This window comes from Onychostoma macrolepis, chromosome 13 (assembly GCF_012432095.1).
Source record: "Onychostoma macrolepis isolate SWU-2019 chromosome 13, ASM1243209v1, whole genome shotgun sequence".
NCBI lineage: Eukaryota > Metazoa > Chordata > Actinopteri > Cypriniformes > Cyprinidae > Onychostoma > Onychostoma macrolepis.
Window position 1 is genome coordinate 4,836,296 of NC_081167.1, and position 18,135 is coordinate 4,854,430.

Below are 18,135 nucleotides of genomic sequence, written 5' to 3' on the forward strand. Positions count from 1 at the left end.
AATAAATTTGTGTATTAACTCTGGATTTGAAATGTCAGTAATTCTGAGCATTATGAGTTTAGATGCTCGTTGACAGTGTTTTGAGAAGGTCTTGGTAACCTTTACTGCAGATAAAGACAGTCTGGAGTCACAGAGCCCTGGAGAGCTGATCGTATTTAAACACCAGTGATAAGTATAGTCAGCATATAACACAGCCTGGGAAATGAAATGGCTGGAGTAATTTAGTTAGTGCTAGCACAGGCCCATCACTAAGCTTAGCTTTGAAGTCATCAGGTTTGGCAAAAGCAATCATGTGGAGGGAAAATTATAAGAAGACAGGTTTAATTAAACGTGAGATCAGTAATCAACATTGCACAATGCAAGATGAAAAGATCAGTGAATGATGTCAGTCTATGTTGTAATAACAAACAACTGCCCAATGTGATGCTTACATGCAATATATTACATTGGGTTTTTAGTGTTGCATTATTGTTTAGTGTCACAATAATCCACACTATTCCAGTCCATCAATTAACATCTTGTGAAGCAAAAAAAAGCATTGTAATAAGCAGTGCTTGTTTGCAATAAAGAAATCCATCTAGATGTTTTTTAACTTCAAAGTGTTGGTTCTGGCTAAAATATGAGTTCTCTATCCATAATATTGCTTTCTCTATTGAAAAAGTCATCTCGTCTCAATCAGGAGAGAAGTATGCACTGTTCAAGCACAGTTTACAATTGAAAACAGTCAAAAACATTTCTAAATGAACGTGTATAAAACATATAAAAACATCATTGTGGTTTCAAGAAAACATCTTAATGATAAATTTGTTTTTTACAAACATGAAGCTAACAGTAATTGATGGCCTGGTGTCATGTAGATTATTATGATGTTTTTATCAACTGTTGTTGGAGCCAGGGACACGAGGAACTTCAGAACAAAATGACTTTAATGACTATTTACAACTTTACAGACAACTATGCTGACATTCACATGATTCTACAATGACGATTCCTACAACTACTGATATCTACACTCTGATACTACACTGTCATACAAGACCGAACACTGAGACAAGGAAACACAGGGCTTAAGAACACTGGGGAAACTAGATAATTAATAACACAGGGCTGGGGACTAATTAACTAATGACCATGACAAACAAGGACAGGAACAGGAACTCCAAATAAGGCCACGAGAGGAGGGGAAACACAAGACACTGAGACAGTCTGACAACTGTTTGGACTCTCATTCTGGTGGCACCCATTCACTGCAATGCAGTGTAATGCTGAATTTATCCAAATCTGTTCTCATAAAGAAACAAACTCATCTACATCTTGACCCCAGGGTGATTATAAAATCAAAATGTTAAGTAAAATTTCATTTTTGGGTGAACTGTTCCTTTACGGTCTGTGGTTAACTTTATTTTAACAGAAACGTGAATGCTCTGTTTGTACACACAAAGAAAAAAAAAAAATACATATTTTTTCTTATATTAAACTTTCCAGAGAAAGTAGGCTGACCAGGCAGATGTTTATCCAGCTAAATCATCCTAGAACTATAAGCAGTCAAGTAAACTACATACATACATATTTTTTGTTCTCACCCCTTAAACAAGCTTTCAGCCAGTGAATCCATGAGAATCATTTTTAATCCGAAGACAGGCGTTTATGCAATAATTAGTTTTTGTGTTTTTTTTTTTGTGCCAGGAGACACCTGAGAGGATATTAAGCAATCAGGAAAAGGCTCAATCTCTGATGTGCCTCATGTGGTTCCCATCAGACCATTTCAGCTACAAAAACGCCTAAAATATCAACCCTTCAATTTCAGTAAATTAGTAGGCTATACACAGATAGCATAGGCAGAAGAGTATAGTGAAATATTTGTCTCTGAAGATTGAATGCTAGAAAAAACAACATTTACCTGAGGTAAAAAAAGGAGAAGAATGGCAACTACAAGTTCAGAACAGCGTGAGGGTGATAACTAGCCCCCAAATGCATTATTATTTAACCTCTTATTTTCCATTCAGTTTTTGAGATCTTTATCTGACCTATTCAGTCAGTATACGTAGGTATTAAAAATACAGAGTCGTTAATTGAAAGCAATATTTTTGCATAAAACAAACGACAATGTTCTGCTATGGTAATAACATCTTTATCTGTGTTTACAGGATTGAAGAAATACAGACATGAATAGAGAATGAGATGAGAATATAAAGGTCACAAATGACTATGCATCCATTTACAAAGGACAATTTAGATTTTTTTTCTCTCCTTGTTGTTGTACTACACAAGTGTATTGGCCTGATAAAAAATAAATATTGATATGTTTATTTAAAGTTAATTATGTTCATGATACCAGGTAGCTATTGCCATATCGTATGCTCTTTGCAGAAGCAAGATTTCAGTAATCCTTTTTTTGTTAAGCAATCCATGTAATTCTGCTCTCATCATTCTGTATTCAGGGTTACGTGTATTTTCATCTATAATTTAACGCATGTTAAGTTTATTAGCAATTCATCATATGGCTAATCTACTTATGTAAGAGCTGAAGTCAAATCTAAGCTAAAGTCCAGGCATTAATTTCTATACAGGGATCTAGCAGATCTGTATCCATATCAGGTTATGTAACGCTGTCCAGATTGTCACGTGTCAGATTTGCAAAGATACTATAGATTTTATTACGACACATGCATTTGTTTTCAAACGGCAGGTAATTACTTCAGCAAAATTTACCTTCTGAAAAATATGTACTGTACATGCCAAGAACTACTGGGAATTATATTATAAAAAATAATGTGAAATAATAGAGTACTTAGTCAACAATAAAAGCTCTAATCTGTCTGAGCGCAATGATTTTACAGTGATGTGTTGACTGAAAACAGTGCTAAATATGAGTGTTTAGATGGCTGTGCTAATTGTTTTGAAAGCATTGACCTTAGTAGAAATGTGTAAAATATATCCATGATTATGTAAAAATATATCTTATGCATCTATTTTATAAGTTCTGACTGGATAAAGCAGTTCATGAATGCAGGAAAGCACACCCATCACTGCACATTCTATATTATTATCTATATTTATTATATATTTAATTATTGCCTATTATATATTCTCAAAGTGTAAACAACCTAGAGTTAGACTGCTATGCTACTTTTCTGAGCAACTGGCATGCGATTTTCACCTGATGAAAAAAAAAAAAAAAAAAATCATAAAGTTTTACACTGAAGACTTTTCCTTAGGAAAGGTAGAAATCTAGTTAATATTAATAAGTGTAATTCTGGGCAAGTAGAGTCCAAAAGTGCACTTTTGTTCAGCTTTTGATGCAATTCGCTTGTCACAATTCTCTGATTGTTGGTCATTTCTGTGCAGAATCATGGGTAATGTAGTTTTTCACCATGAAACTGCTGTTGAGCAGAATTATTTAAAAAAAAAAGAAAAAAAAAGTAATACAATTATGCGGGTTGCTTTCAGCAAAATCACATACCATTGACTACCAACCTTGTAGCTTACAGGTCTGTCTTTAAAGATTTATTGAAAATTGATCAAATTTGAATTATGGTGAGCATAAATCAGCGATAGATTTATGGCTTGTTATAGCAATGTCATACAGTGTTGCTTGTGCTGTAGGACTATTCTTATTTAATAAAGTGAGTTTACATGCTCTTTGTGGCAGATTGTGAGATCTCACGCACAGACAGAAGCTGGTCTAGTGTGTAGGCTGATGTAGAGCATCTATGATATTACTATACCACACTGTGCCGTATTTCAAGATCCATCTTTAGATTACAGGAGTCCTGCCGCAGTCTTCTGCAGTAAAATGTAAATAGATTTTTGACACCAGAATTGCAGGAAAATTAAAGAAAAAAACATAGTCATTAAAAATAAGCTGTGCTTCCTGAAAGTGTTGTTTATCTGGTGTTGTTTTAGCACCCAATTTATATCATAAAAAATGAACCTTTCACCTTATTTGCCCTTTTTTTTCCTAAGCCATCAAGCATAACATCAGATCTGAAATGCAGCTCTCTTTCATCATGCTGTTGATATCTAGTGATGTGTTTAGACAGTTCTACAGTGTTTACGGCTACGGTCTCTATCTAGAGCTGGTCCCACTGAGTATTTATAAGTGATTTATTCATGTCATTTTTAATTTTCAAATCTTTCCAAAATGAGCCATAGTTGCATGTAAAGGAAGTATGTTTCAGCTGAAAATAACATCAGAAGTTTTGGCTTTTAAAGCAGAATCTTGAAAATGAAATGGAACCTAGTAAGTGACTAATTTTGAAAGCTATACTGTATGTATCAATTCTGTATCTCACGCACACAAAGCCTGTGGGATACTTAATTTCAGTAGAGTCTGGCATTAGCTAAGCTAAAGTAGCATTTTACAATTTATTTTTCACTGCCTCCAACTAGAAAAAACTTTTAAATGTGAATTAAAAAAGAACATAACATAAAACATTAAATATTAAGTGGATTAAAATCCTTTCAGGTTCATGTAACTTTTACTGAAAAAAAAAATAACGCCTAAATATTGCGTTTCATATATTTTATTGTCACTGCCACCTAATTATTAATTAGAAGTGGCCTAAAAATAAAGAAAAATCAAACAATTTAAAAATAAATAAATAACAACAACAACAATAATAAAACAACAACATTTACAGCCATCACAGCCACCCAACTAGAAACACTTCAAAAGTGAAAAAAAAAAAAAAAAGGAATTTACATCCCTTTAGTTTCATGTAACTTTTTCTGTTAAATAAGGAAATGTTTTATTTAAAAAAAAACATAAACATACAGAGATGACACATAAAGAGTGTGTAAAACCATCATCAATTAGAACTATTTCTCATCAATAATTTTTGGTAGTGAATTAAACACATTCTTGTTTAAACACACTGTCACCCAGTAAATGTGAATTTGGCCAAAAGTAATTATCTCAGAAAGCTGCATAATTGCTGCCTTTCATTTGAAACAGACTTCACGTGAGGAGTGATTTTGATGTCAAAAAAATTCACAATAGGTTTGTATTGACCCTCTGTTGAGCAAAATAAAATGCATTTAGTATCTGTTTGTTTTTGACTGCAGTAGCACAGCTTTCGTGCACTCAAAAGCAAAATTGTTTGTGAGATGAGTCTGAAAATGGAACCACTCAGGCTGAATCCTAAATTGAAAAGAAAATTGAAAAGCCTGATTGTTTGGTTGGTCGACAAGTGGGAGGTTTTTTTTTTTTTTTTTTGTCTTTAGAAGTGAGAAATTCAAAATCAATCTTTGTAGATAATTTCCTTGCACTTAAATTGAATTCAGCCTATAAGAGTTATTTGATTATATAAAGGCGAGGACTGTTTGTCAAACTGTTTATATTTCTCAAGATGGGTTTATTTCTCAATTTTTGTCATATACAGATGTCACATGTTTATACAATTCACAACTTTTAAACTTTCCCATGTGACAACAAGCCCCAGTTTCTGCTGTATCATTTCCATCCCCATGATCCAAAGGTGAATTATCACCAAAGCAGAGTTTATAATTCATCATCATATTCTGCTGACGATCATGATGAGTTGTCATGAGGCTCTTTTGCTTGGCCAGGCTTTTATGTGCGTAGCTCAACAGGAGCTGTCAGAATTGTTAATCAGGCCTCGGTGCTGAGGTTGAAGATTGTATATCCTCAGTGTACTCATCATCACGTCACATGAGTGGCCGGGCCAGACTGTGGTTATGTAACTCAGCTGCACATTTATTTATTCGTTTGCGTGGCGTGCCATAAGCCGGTTTAAGCTGTGTCTCTGAGCTGTGTCAGTCCCAGCACGGGTGCACTATTCAGCTGCGCTCAGCGTTTGAGTTCACAGGCACATTTCTGCAGTGTGGCAGTCCAGACTGTCCCCTCTGCAGGTGCCCACCCTCACTGCCGGGGCACCTGGCACAGACCCACAGAGAGAGAGAGAGTGGGCTGTTATTGGGAGATGACTGCATTTGAAACATAACTGACCCTTCACTACGCTCCTTGGTTACTGTTACTCGCTCAGACAAACAGTACAGAACAGAATTAAATTGGAGATTTCTGTTATTTGCAATAAAATGTGCCCATAAAGTGGTGAAAGTTGAATATATATTTAACTTGCGTGAAATCAGCAGCTGTAGGTTGCTAGAACTTTACCATAAAAAATACAGCAGCAACATTTAAAAATATATAAATATGTATATGTATAATTTTTTTGATATCCACTTTAAAAACAGAAAAAAATTATTCAAACTGAGGTAAATAATATATAAAAGGTGCACAATATCATATACACAAAACACCGTCATGGGAACAATCATGACACTAAAATAATGCAAAAACAAAACCCTAATGTACATAAATAATATGAAAACAAACTAGAAGAAACATAGTTATTTCAATATGTCAAATTCAAATGTGATTTTTCTTTTTCACTTCCAAAAACTGTAGATTTAACTGTGTTTTAAAGTAAAACACCATGAAATGTTCCATTAGATATATTAAAGTTTTACAGAGTAAAGGAATTTTACCATAGCAGTTTTACTGTTTTTACAATTTGTATTCATTTTTATTAATTTACCTTGGAGCAATTGTACTGTAAGTGTTTTTTACTGATGAACTCCTCAGCATTTATTTAAATAAAATACATTTTAATGATCATTTTGATTGTGAACAGTGTGTGTGTGTGTGTGCGTCTAACCTCAGACTGTGCCAGATAGACTGTCACTATAATTATACTGTAAATCACTTTGGATAAATCACAACCTGCTAATTACTTTTATACTAAAAATAAATCTGAACATGATATTTAACACTGCTTGTACACTGTAAAGGTTCTTACTTTAAGGAGCTATTTCTAACTGATAAAGATGTCATGCATGATTTATAGTTTAAATTATATAATTATAATGTTTCTAATTTAAATTTTCTTCTCCAAAATGACCCAGATATACTTGTTTATTTTGTTTATGAACAGAATATCCTTAATTCTATTGTACTCTATGCAATTTTATAACTTTTCACAAAGCCCAGACAAAATCTGCAGACTTTAGCTACATTTTCTGTATCAAGTTCAAGGAAAAATATGCTGAATAGACATACTGTACATCTGAGTGTAATGGACTATCAGAAAAGAAAAAAATGTAGGGCTGGGATTAGGTTACATGTATCGATTGTTGATTGGATTTTGAGATGGAAATGGAGGCTGATAAAAATTTGAAAACATTAAGAGGTCACAAGAACAAATACATTGGATCATTTACAATAAAATCTATAAAATGCATTTAGAAAATAGTTTTCTCAAAATGCTAGTGTCAAATGGATCATAGGATAAGATCTGCCATGAACTGATCCACATCATCCGCAGCTAAAAGAAAAGCCCAATCCATTATTCAAGATCCTAATCGCCATAAACTGTTCTGCCCTTCAGCCTTCAGGAAAGTGATATCAAGTCATCAAATCTAAGACTATCAGAGGGTAGAACAGCTTCTGCTCAACTGCAGTCTGCATACTCGTTATAATGAGCAATTGGTAGCTGCTGTACACTGAAGACAATATGTAATGACTTTTTAAAATATGTTTTATATGCTCTGTTACGTGTTAAAATTTTTAAAGTAAAGCTAGCCAGTATTTGTTCTACACAATAATATGCTGGTGTCAAACCAAAATACTGTTTAAACAAAATTGTTTCTTTTCTTCTTTTTTTTTCTCTCTGCAGAGTGTAATTTGCTTCTAGACAAACTGAACAAAACAGGTTTTAACCAAAAGCCAATATTTTTTGATTATAAAATTTTAATATAAAAATGTCACTTTTTTAGTGTAGTTAATTCTGCTAGTACTGCACTACACACTTAAAGTCTACATCTTAAACAGCGTATGTCACTGACTTTTGTGTGTAGTTTAGAGCATTATCAAATTAGCCAAAATATATGATAAACAAAGAGTCAAGTACCAAAGGCATGTAGATCTTTGAAATGATAGGTTTTCTAATTCTGCTGAAATCTGTGGAGCTTTCTGCAGGTTCCACACAGACCTGCTTTTTGCTCTTTTACCTGTGATTCTTATTGTTATTTTGTGCACTTTTGCTTTGTAAAAAAGCACAGAGTAAATGAAGATGGCAATGAAATGCATACGCTGATGATCACACCATATGAACCCTTTTCCTTGACCTGTTTACTACTGTTATTCATAATTCCAGCTGGCATCATATCGCCAAATATGCTTATACACACAGATTTATGGCAAAAGCATTTGTTTATTTCCCTCTGAGCTGTGCCATCTGTTGCCTTTGCAGGATGACAGCATCTTAAAGGAGTTTGATATCAGCCATCATGTGAAGGAGGGCTTTGAGAAAGCAGATCCGTCACAATTTGAGCTGCTCAAGGTGCTGGGTCAGGGCTCCTACGGAAAGGTGAGCTTTGGAAATGCTGCGTCTGACTTTTTCTCTGTGTGGTACTGTAATGCAGACTGGTCGATTGCTAAAATTAGATATGCCATTTGTTTGGATGTAATTTTGTTAATGCAAGTGGAGTTTGGGGTAGTGGATGTAAAACCATTTTCGGTATCCTTTTAAACCCTTCAGTTGAACTTTAGAGAGTCGGGATTTACATTACATAATTTTAAATGATTATCCCTGGTCTCAAAACAAAAAGTAACTCCCTGTTCTAAAACCTAGTAAATTTTATGCAGGCAGCACATTATAATCGCGTGGTCAACACAAAGGCCATTCAGTAAGGTAGGCTGCATAATCAGAGATACCTTTGAAGAAAATTTAAGGTATATAGCATGACATTTATTTTTAGCAGATAAGGCAATCCCAGAATGTAATGTAATGATCTTAATTAAAAAAAAATAATAATAATAAATCCATAATGGCACACAAAGCAAGAGAATTGTTTATAAATATAATTAAAATTCATTCACTACTGAAAATTGTTTATGTGTGCTGTGTATTTTGTTTAATAGAGTAGCCTACTCCATTGTTAACTTAGAAACATGCTAATGACAAATTCCACTGAAATCAATTGTGAGTTGACTCTTCTGAGCTATTTATATGAATTCCTTGCTATTTAGAATATTTCAAATTAATCATTCATTCATTCTTGTTTACACCTGGTCACTTGTGTGTTTTTATTAATCGGGTAGCAATCTAATTCTTAAAACGGTTCCATTTAAACTTGGCCACATAAATGTGTTTTCACAAAACGAATATAAATCCAATCTTCAATTTCCGAAATTCAATGAAAATTCAATCAAAAACATCAATGAAAGCAACAGATATGAGCTGCATTTGATTTCTCATCAACTAAGCTCAAGATCAAAGCACAACAAGAGAGAGTGGCATCAGCACTGGTAAAATAATCTAGTCTTACTACTTTTATGAAGATGAGAGTGTGTTTAGCATCTGCAACTTACTTTCAGTTTCATTTGTGTCAGTTTGCGCGTTCTGCTCATAATCAAATACTCAGCTACTTATCTGTGGTGATGCGTGTTGCTGTCATATCCGGCTATAACGTCATATATTAAGCCTATATTAGATGCTCTTATACATTTATTTTTTTCAAAATTGGCATATGGGGTTTCAACAACCATTATGTCCAGTTTCATCTGTAATGCGTCTCAGACCACCTCCTGAAGTTGAGCGATTGGATTAGTTATCAGATCAGGAAAAAAAACACATGAAGTGACCAGATGTAAGATGTCCTAAGAGGTCCTAAGATGTGTGAAAACTGGGGGTTTTTTGACCCTAATTTTTATTTTACAGGTGTTCTTGGTGAGAAAAATCAAAGGTTCAGATACAGGACAACTCTATGCCATGAAGGTCTTAAAAAAAGCAACACTAAAAGGTAAAACTGATGCTTAAATTATGTGCTCTGAATTATGATTTCTACTGTACAATTTGTGTGCTTTGCATTTGTCAATCTTTCCCTAGTATGCACTGATATAAAACCTGCAGTTATTATTTCACCGCAGCATGACATCTAACCTGTGAGTCACAACTGAGCTGCTAGGAGACCTGAAGTGCTCTCTAGTTGATTTTTAAGGAGTGTCTGAATCATCAAATTGTTTAACATGAGGAAAAGGTCCCACTCAGACACCCAGGCAATTTTCCTGAGTGACAATTTTTCATTATTGCGCATTTCAGATCCATAGCTTCCCTGGAACAAAGACAATGAATTAATCTCAAACAACGAACAAAGCAGATAAAGCTGAAGCCTTAAGCAGCAAACTGACTTTCCTTGTCACAATTTTTTTTTTTTTTTTTTTGTGATACATGCCATTGTTTTTACACAACAAACACAAAACAGCAGTTATCATAGTGATTCATAATGCTCAGTTTGGAGTGGTAGTTTATGTCACAACCTGTTCACAACCCACATAACTTATTCGCTCGATGTAACCATGGTTACATCCTGAAGTCTTTGCTCTCGGCGGATGATGTTGTGCAAGTTTTTCATGTCCGTGTGAATGAAAATAACAGTATTGGTAACTGTGGCACCTCACTGTCAGACCACAGCAATGCTGCAGCTGTTACGTGAGACAGACCATTCAATGCAATGCACCGTGTGAATGAAGCATCCAACATGCTGCTTTTGATTTCAGAAAGGTTTGTCAAAGGTTTGTACACTCTAAAAAATGCTGGGTAAAATATGGAAAAACCCAGCAATTGGGTTATTTAAATGTTTAACCCAACCGCTGGGTCAAAACAACCCAGTTGCTTTTGGGTTTTTCCATATTTTACCCAGAACTGGGTTGTATTTAACCCAGCATTTTTTCGAGTGTAGTTAAGTTCTGCAGGTTTAAAGGTGAAGTCTGTAATATTTTTGATATTAATATTTACAGAATCAGCTAAAAACAGGTAATTCATGTAAACACTGACTTTTAAATATAATATAAATCATATCGGGCACAGTTCAGATCATCTTGCATGCATGTAAACAACAAAAAGAATGAGATCTTATATTTTTCTTATATTTTATATGGTGCATATCTAATTACTGAACTTATGTCTAAATGTCCATATCCGATCTTTTCTAAATAACCATGTTTAATAATCACTGTAATGTAAAACTCATTTAGACATCTGCATATCCAAACTAGGATCTTTGGAGCTACAAGATGGCAGGCAGCTATAAAATTTGTCAAGCACACAACTTATTAACAGGGTGACAAATTATTATTTTTTTCTGCAAACATTTAAAGCAATGAGTAGTAACCACTTTGAGATGCACATGAAGATGCAGTCAGGTTATTTGTGGTTGTATAAACCTGTTAACCCAGTTGCCATTATTTGGTAGGAATCCATATAAATATTGCATGCATTTTCTTGTTCTGGAGTGCGTTTCCCAAAAACAACTATGATCGCAAGTTCCGTCATTACCAATATAGTTCAATGGAACTTGCGACCATAGTTAGCTAACAATGCTTTTGGAAAACACACACCAGTTTAGCTTCTAGTCATGGTTTTCTTTGTCACATACTTTTCCTGAGTTGGTAGTTTGTTGCCATAGTTTCTAATTAGTTTCGCACCTGTTCCATGTTCTGTTGATTATCATCCTTGTGTATTTAAGCCTACGTTCTATGTTGTTGAAGTTATGTTAGATGTGCACTGGGATTTTGTGCTGTGTTTATTGAAGTCTTCTTGTTTCATATTCATTCTGCTTCATGCATCTCCTTTTGGGATTTTACACCCTAACCATGACAATAAGACTGCCGGAGTATGCCAGTATTAATAGAAATTGTGTCATGCAAGCATCTTAATTGGAGTTTCAACTGTTCATTTACGGGGAGTTTTCAACTAAAAACAGAAAACGTTTTATGTGTTTTGGCTGTTAATTTACATGAAAACAGCATTTTGGGGGACTGTATTTTCTGAAAATGATACCGTTATTTCACAAGTTCACCTGCCCATCCAGTCCTGGTGGTTAATGGTAAACGACCTTGGCTTGCTGTCTTCAACCGAGGCTCGAATCCGAAGCTCGGCTTGAGCTCCGAGTTCAAACTCCCCCATTGTAGTACTACATAAAGAAGGAGATGGGGAGGTGGAGGAATGCCGGAAGAATTGTCACTGGGAAGGCACAATGACTGCTGCTTATATAGTCTATGGACACAAATCGGATATGAACAGTTGCAATATGCTGTGTGGACAGTCAGTTATTCAAATCAGATTCCATCCGGATATGCACAAAATTGGATTTGGGCTGACAGTCTGAACGAAGCTTTATGAATGTAGCTCGAAACGGATTTGCACAAATCGGATTTCATGTAGTTCGTTGCCGTTCAGACTATTTAAATATGATCAGATTTCAATCGGATTTGCACAAAAATCGGATTTGGGCTGACAGTCTGAACGAGGCTGAAGCATTTTAATTCGTTTTTGCAGATCTGTGTGAATGGGGATCATTTTTAAACTATGTCACCTGTGTGCAAAAACCGCAAAGGAAAAACGTTTCCAGTTCTAGCACATCATTGTCCTGTATGTATATACAAATATCTTGACTGAACACTGAACTTGTAAAAATTTAAGCTATCAAACAAACACGTTCAGCTGGTCTGTGCTTTGCAATTTATTGTGCACTTGTGTGTTTTTGTCAAAGGAATGAATAAGAGTGAATTAATTAGTTGTAGTTATTTAATCATTATTTTATTTGTTACCATAACTAACGAGCCTCTACATTTTGTCTCTATGTATTTTAAGTGCGGGACAGAGTGAGATCGAAAATGGAGCGAGACATTCTTGCAGAAGTGAATCATCCCTTCATTGTCAAACTCCACTACGGTGAGTATTTTTCTAAAGAGGCGATTGTAAGCAACAGAACGAGCATTTACACAGGAACATCAGTTTCTGAGCCCCCTGCGCACTGCTGAAATGACAAACAGACAGTGTTGTGAAGTGACGAACCACATGTAGCAATGCTACTAACTAAACTACATTCTACAGTTGTATGACAGTAGCTCAGGTGTTTTCATAGCACTATAGCCTTTTACAGTAATGAGCTATCATGTAATATTTTGATTGTAAAAATCGATTATATTATCTAGTAATTATTTATTTAAAAAGAGATTTCCAGTAGCTTGACTGTAGCATTTAAACTGAGTGGCATGTAACTTTTCAGGTTTTTACAGGTTTTTTTTTCCCCTTGTGCTTCTGAAAATTACTGCTTAAATGTCACCTTTGTTGCTTTTCCCCTCAGCCTTTCAGACAGAAGGAAAGCTTTATCTTATATTGGACTTTCTCAGAGGGGGAGATCTTTTCACACGTCTCTCAAAAGAGGTCAGTTTTTATGAAACAGTCAAAGAAATATTTCTGCTGTTACTAAACAGGCAAACATGGCATGCTTGTTTGGTTCTAAATGCTTATAAAATGAATAATTAATTTGAAAATCATCTTTATATCATAATTTGTGTTGTTGTAATTCCCAAATACTCAGGGGTGCGTATAAGTGCTTTGCGGGTGCGCATGCACAACCAAAAAAATTAAATAAGTAAACAAGTTTAGACTGCTCATTTGTATACCAACATGGCATGTACTTACTTGCCAGCAACCCGCCAAAATAAAAGCTTGCTGATTTTACGTTTGAAAATGATGAAAATTCATTTTAAAATGTTTATTTTAGCATGGTATTTTAAGTACTATAAAATAATTGTATTTTTACTTAACACTATTATATTTCAAAATAAATTGAGTATTATCACACTGATTATTTTGTTTATTATTTTATTAAAATACAAAATCAATAAATGCAATAATACTTTTATCACTATTATTAATTATTTTATTTTATTTATACAGTTAAATTTAATGAGTCACACTGTGTGCAGTGTGAGCAACAAACCAAATCTCCAAATCTCCACCTTTATTTTCTCCATGGTACACAAAAGGAGATGTTTTTAAGAATGGTGTTGCTGCACTTTACCAGTGAAAGTGAATAGGAAGAGTTGTTTTTTTGTTTTGTGCTCTAGGGGAGAAAGTCATATAGGTTTGGGATAACATGACAGTGAGTAAATGAGTAGACAGTTATAATACCAATTTGTGTCCACTGAGCTGATTGCTGATTGCTCAGTGACAGGCTGTAAGCATTTGATTGTTTAGTAATTGGTGCATTCCACATGATATCCACATGTGCATTCTGAACTATAATGGAGTCGTCATTTGGTCCGAATGCCTCTGTAATTAAAGGCATGTCTGGCATCTATTCTCTGATGGATGGTGTAATTGGTCCCTCTTAGCACTAACCATACTGTAATTCGCCTTAATGGAGTGTTTGATTTTCTTGATCTCATCACTTTCTTATCTCCCAAATTCAATAAAAACTTCCCTCAAGGATCTATTCCCTTCGTGCATGGGGAACAAACCTGATTATTGATCTATTGACAGCAACGCTTGCTGAGGCCTGTACTTTCTGAGCTGTGAATCACACATTATGTCAGCAGAGGCCATCAGTGGAAAATGATCAATGCTGGTAAGGATTAAGGGGAAATAATTTGTTTTACATTGATTAGCACAGTCTGTGTCTGGCGGTTATATAGAGTTTGTAATATATCCCCTGTGTGCTGAAGATATTCTCAGCCACTGAAACCAAGGTCACATATCCACATATCTGTATTTACTCATAAATATCTCAGATCAACTACTCAAGTGACACAAAAATGACTCCGGTTAAATGATACATGAATGGACTTCTCTATGACTAGTATTAAAATTACACAATTACACAAATGATCAGTTGAAACAAATTATTAACACATTAAAGCATGTTTATTGTAGTATGGCATGAAATGTTAATAAATGTAACTAACCTTAACAATGAATGAGAGAGACAGAGACAAGAGTTAGTGGTTGCCCAAGCGGTCCTTTTTTGTTGTCTGAGGATGCGCTGCAGTTGTCACGGTAACTCTACTCTCTCAACTGTTACCTGGAATTCGGAAAATGCAGCTGTACTGTTCAGTGCAAATTCATTGTAACACATATATATACATATATATATACACACACTCACAAACACCTGGGGACAAAAATTAGTAAAATGATATTTAATATTCACCTCTATATTCACTTTATTGTAATACTGTGACAAAAATAAATAAAACTAATATGATTTTCATGCTTTAAATTTGTGAGTTTATATTTTATCTAATATATTCGGACAAGTATGATGGGGACATGAAAATGTACACCATGGTAAGAATAACCTTTCTGGCATTATTTTGAAAATAAAATGAGATGGTCCTTCTTAAGTTTCACACTTAACATAATTACAGCCTCTGATGTTCAAGAGTTCTCTAACCGATAGTGAGTGGTTTAAAGCTATAAAAAGTACATGCAGCAAACCACCAAGAATAACTTTGTTGCCGTGGCAATCGGATGAGAGATGGCAAGGTTTATTTGAAAGCATAAAATTGGGCTTTTAAGATGTGACATCATCTGGTGTTGCTATACTGATAGGCAATGTCCTGTTTCCCCCCACCTTATGAAATTATGACATCTATTCCTGTGCTACAGACATGTGCACTGAAGGTTCAAAGCACAGAAGCATTTATGGTTGAAAGCAAGAAATAATTCTATATTTGCATTAACTATGTCAAGGCCAGTATTTTATTTTGAAAAACAGATGCCTCATACTGAGAGCATGTTCTTCATTTTGATGTGCCATTTATGGAAATTGGTGCTTGCTAAATCAATCACCATTATTACTACTGCTCATACTTATAGTTTAAACAAATCCATAAGCCTAAGTATTAAACTTTGGTGTGTAACTTGTGCTACGGACATGAATGATACCTCAAATCATGCAGCTTATTGAGGATGTGTGTGCTATTGCTATTGCCCAGACTTGTGATTTTCACGTGATGGATGATAAAATGGATACTATCAGAGTTTATAAAGTCCTCACAATATCATAGGGACTTGTGGGTGGGCTCTTTTGACTTGGGTGAGTAGGCAACCTCTCAGAACAGCCTGTCAGTGCTGTAGAAACCACTCTTGATTGCTACCCAGAATGCCCTAGCAACATGACACAAGCTCACATTTTCTTCAGAATATGTAAATTGTGTTACGTACCATTATAGATTCAGTTTAGATCGTGTGTACACACATTATTCCTGTGGGACTCTCCCACTCAGGTTGTGATGCATTTTGTTGTTCTGTGTTTGAAAATCTCCAGCTAAGCTCCAGCACGTAGAATGACTTCACCCCAGTATCTGGCCTCTCCGTTGAAAACAGCCCCACACTTATCTGGAGCAGACGTTTCCTTCAGACATTGATTAATGTGACTCATTGGCCATGCTCATTCACTCAGCTAAACAACCCGTTTTCTCCACATGTCTGGGCTTTATTGTGCACGTCACTCTTCATCAGTGTGGTTGCATAGAGTTAGTTGTCTTTATTAATTGCTTGTGGAGGTTTTGTGTCATTGAACATCATATAGGCCACTTTGCTTTAGGATAACAAGATTATATGCAATCAGGGATGAATTGTTGAAATCACTTCTCTCCCAGGCCTTTTTCAATTATTAATTAACTGCTTTAATTTTAGAAAGTTTTACGTTTTTAATCAGCAAAAGGTGACTGAATTGCGTCTACGATCAATCACTCACAGGAAATTGAGAACCTTTATTTAATTTTTTTTTAATTTAATTTCAGTCATGACAACTCTCTGAAAAGTTTAGCGTGGTGATGGATATGACAGTGTTAATGTATTTGGTCTTGGTGGAATAGATCTGCTACACTGCTGCTGAATTGCTGCTGCGGTTGGTTATTGCTGTAGTTGTAGATTATTGCTGCTGCTGCTGCAAGCAAGTACAAGAACTTGCTACTGCCAATGCATATGGCGATACGGAGCCGTGAGTATTTTAGACACACTGCTGCTGCGCAATAGCATGTAAAATAAAACCCCAACAGAGCCGGGAGAAGAAAACAATGCAATTTATTATGTATGCTGCTGTTATACAATAATATGCTTAAATCATCCCTATAGGCAGAAGGGATATAAAAGATAAAACCCCACAGAACAAGCAGATCTATTGCCAAGACATATGTACTGCTGCTGCTCCGGAGAGCCGTGAGACCGTGTGTTTGCCATCTATGTGAGCCTGGGCCAGCTTTGCCGAATGGCTTAACGCTAGTGAACTATTGCTGTGTGTACCTGATCGGTTGACCAGATAGCTTAAACTAGTGACCTGAGTTAAATATGTTTCTGGGCTAATGGAGCCCAGATAAATTAACTAGTGGCTTAACAATGTGAACCTGGGTGATGTACCCTTAAATAACTATGTGTGTCTGAGCCAATAGCTCAAACTTACCTAGGTAGGAACGTGCACTGTGTGTGTCATTAACAAACGGGAATCACACTGTAGGCTGATAGATTAAGTACCCCCAGCAACCACCTGACTCGGGCTCGGCGGCCTGTGCAAATAGATTTATTAAGAGTTAAGAGTTATAATTTTTTTTTTTTTTTTTTAACGTTCATCAACGTTACTGCAATGGAAATACTTACCTTTAACTTTTTAATAGTTAACAAAATATTTAGCAAAAGAAAGAATCACTGTACACCCTGTAGTTGTGGTGTCATATGCCCAGGACTACATATGCTCATTTATTTTATTTTGATCATTTAAAATATTTATATTGCATATTGAGAACAATAAATGTTTGCATTGTATGAACACATCATTGCTAAATGCATGGCTCGTTCCAGAAAGGTCTTGAGCAAGACACTACAGTGACTATATTTAAATGCAGTTGTCTGCTTTTATATTATTGTGTCCAAATTAAAATTGCTACGTAGAAATGCTGTGCATGCTGCTCCTGAGAAATCTCGATGACTGAATGCCTATGCAAGCTACTACTACCGCACAGAGACTGAGTGCTGAGAGCTCCATTAATTAGGCATATAAGTAGCTAGGCGAATGCCTACTTTACTCTAACACGGTGTCTACGCCAGACGCGAGCCGCACAACATGATAAGTCAATAGACCCGTTACGATAGGTAAAGCTGTCCGAAATGTATGCAATGCGATATGGCCAATGCAACAAAACTTCTGCTACTGCTGCTATTGATAATATTCACTAACATTTCAATACTGAGTTGAAATACATGCTGTTGCTGTCAATGACATTCACAATGTTGTAGTAGGAATTTACTGTGAGAGCTG

General features: G+C 35.3%; 1 protein-coding gene across 3 annotated transcripts in view; it reads left to right on the forward strand.

Moving 5' to 3' along the window:
* The window catches only part of rps6ka2 (ribosomal protein S6 kinase, polypeptide 2), a 53,083-nt gene that overhangs the window by 4,847 nt on the left and 30,101 nt on the right, over positions 1-18,135 (forward strand). Inside the window, exons 2-5 of one of the 3 annotated variants that reach the window (XM_058796637.1) lie at positions 8,277-8,393; positions 9,747-9,828; positions 12,681-12,761; positions 13,177-13,256. In XM_058796637.1, coding sequence (XP_058652620.1) covers positions 8,277-8,393; positions 9,747-9,828; positions 12,681-12,761; positions 13,177-13,256 — 360 coding nt within the window. Of the gene's footprint in view, positions 1-8,276; positions 8,394-9,746; positions 9,829-11,678; positions 11,701-12,424; positions 12,459-12,680; positions 12,762-13,176; positions 13,257-18,135 lie in introns of those variants that run through there. The other 2 variants (XM_058796639.1, XM_058796640.1) reach the window with 2 other exon arrangements.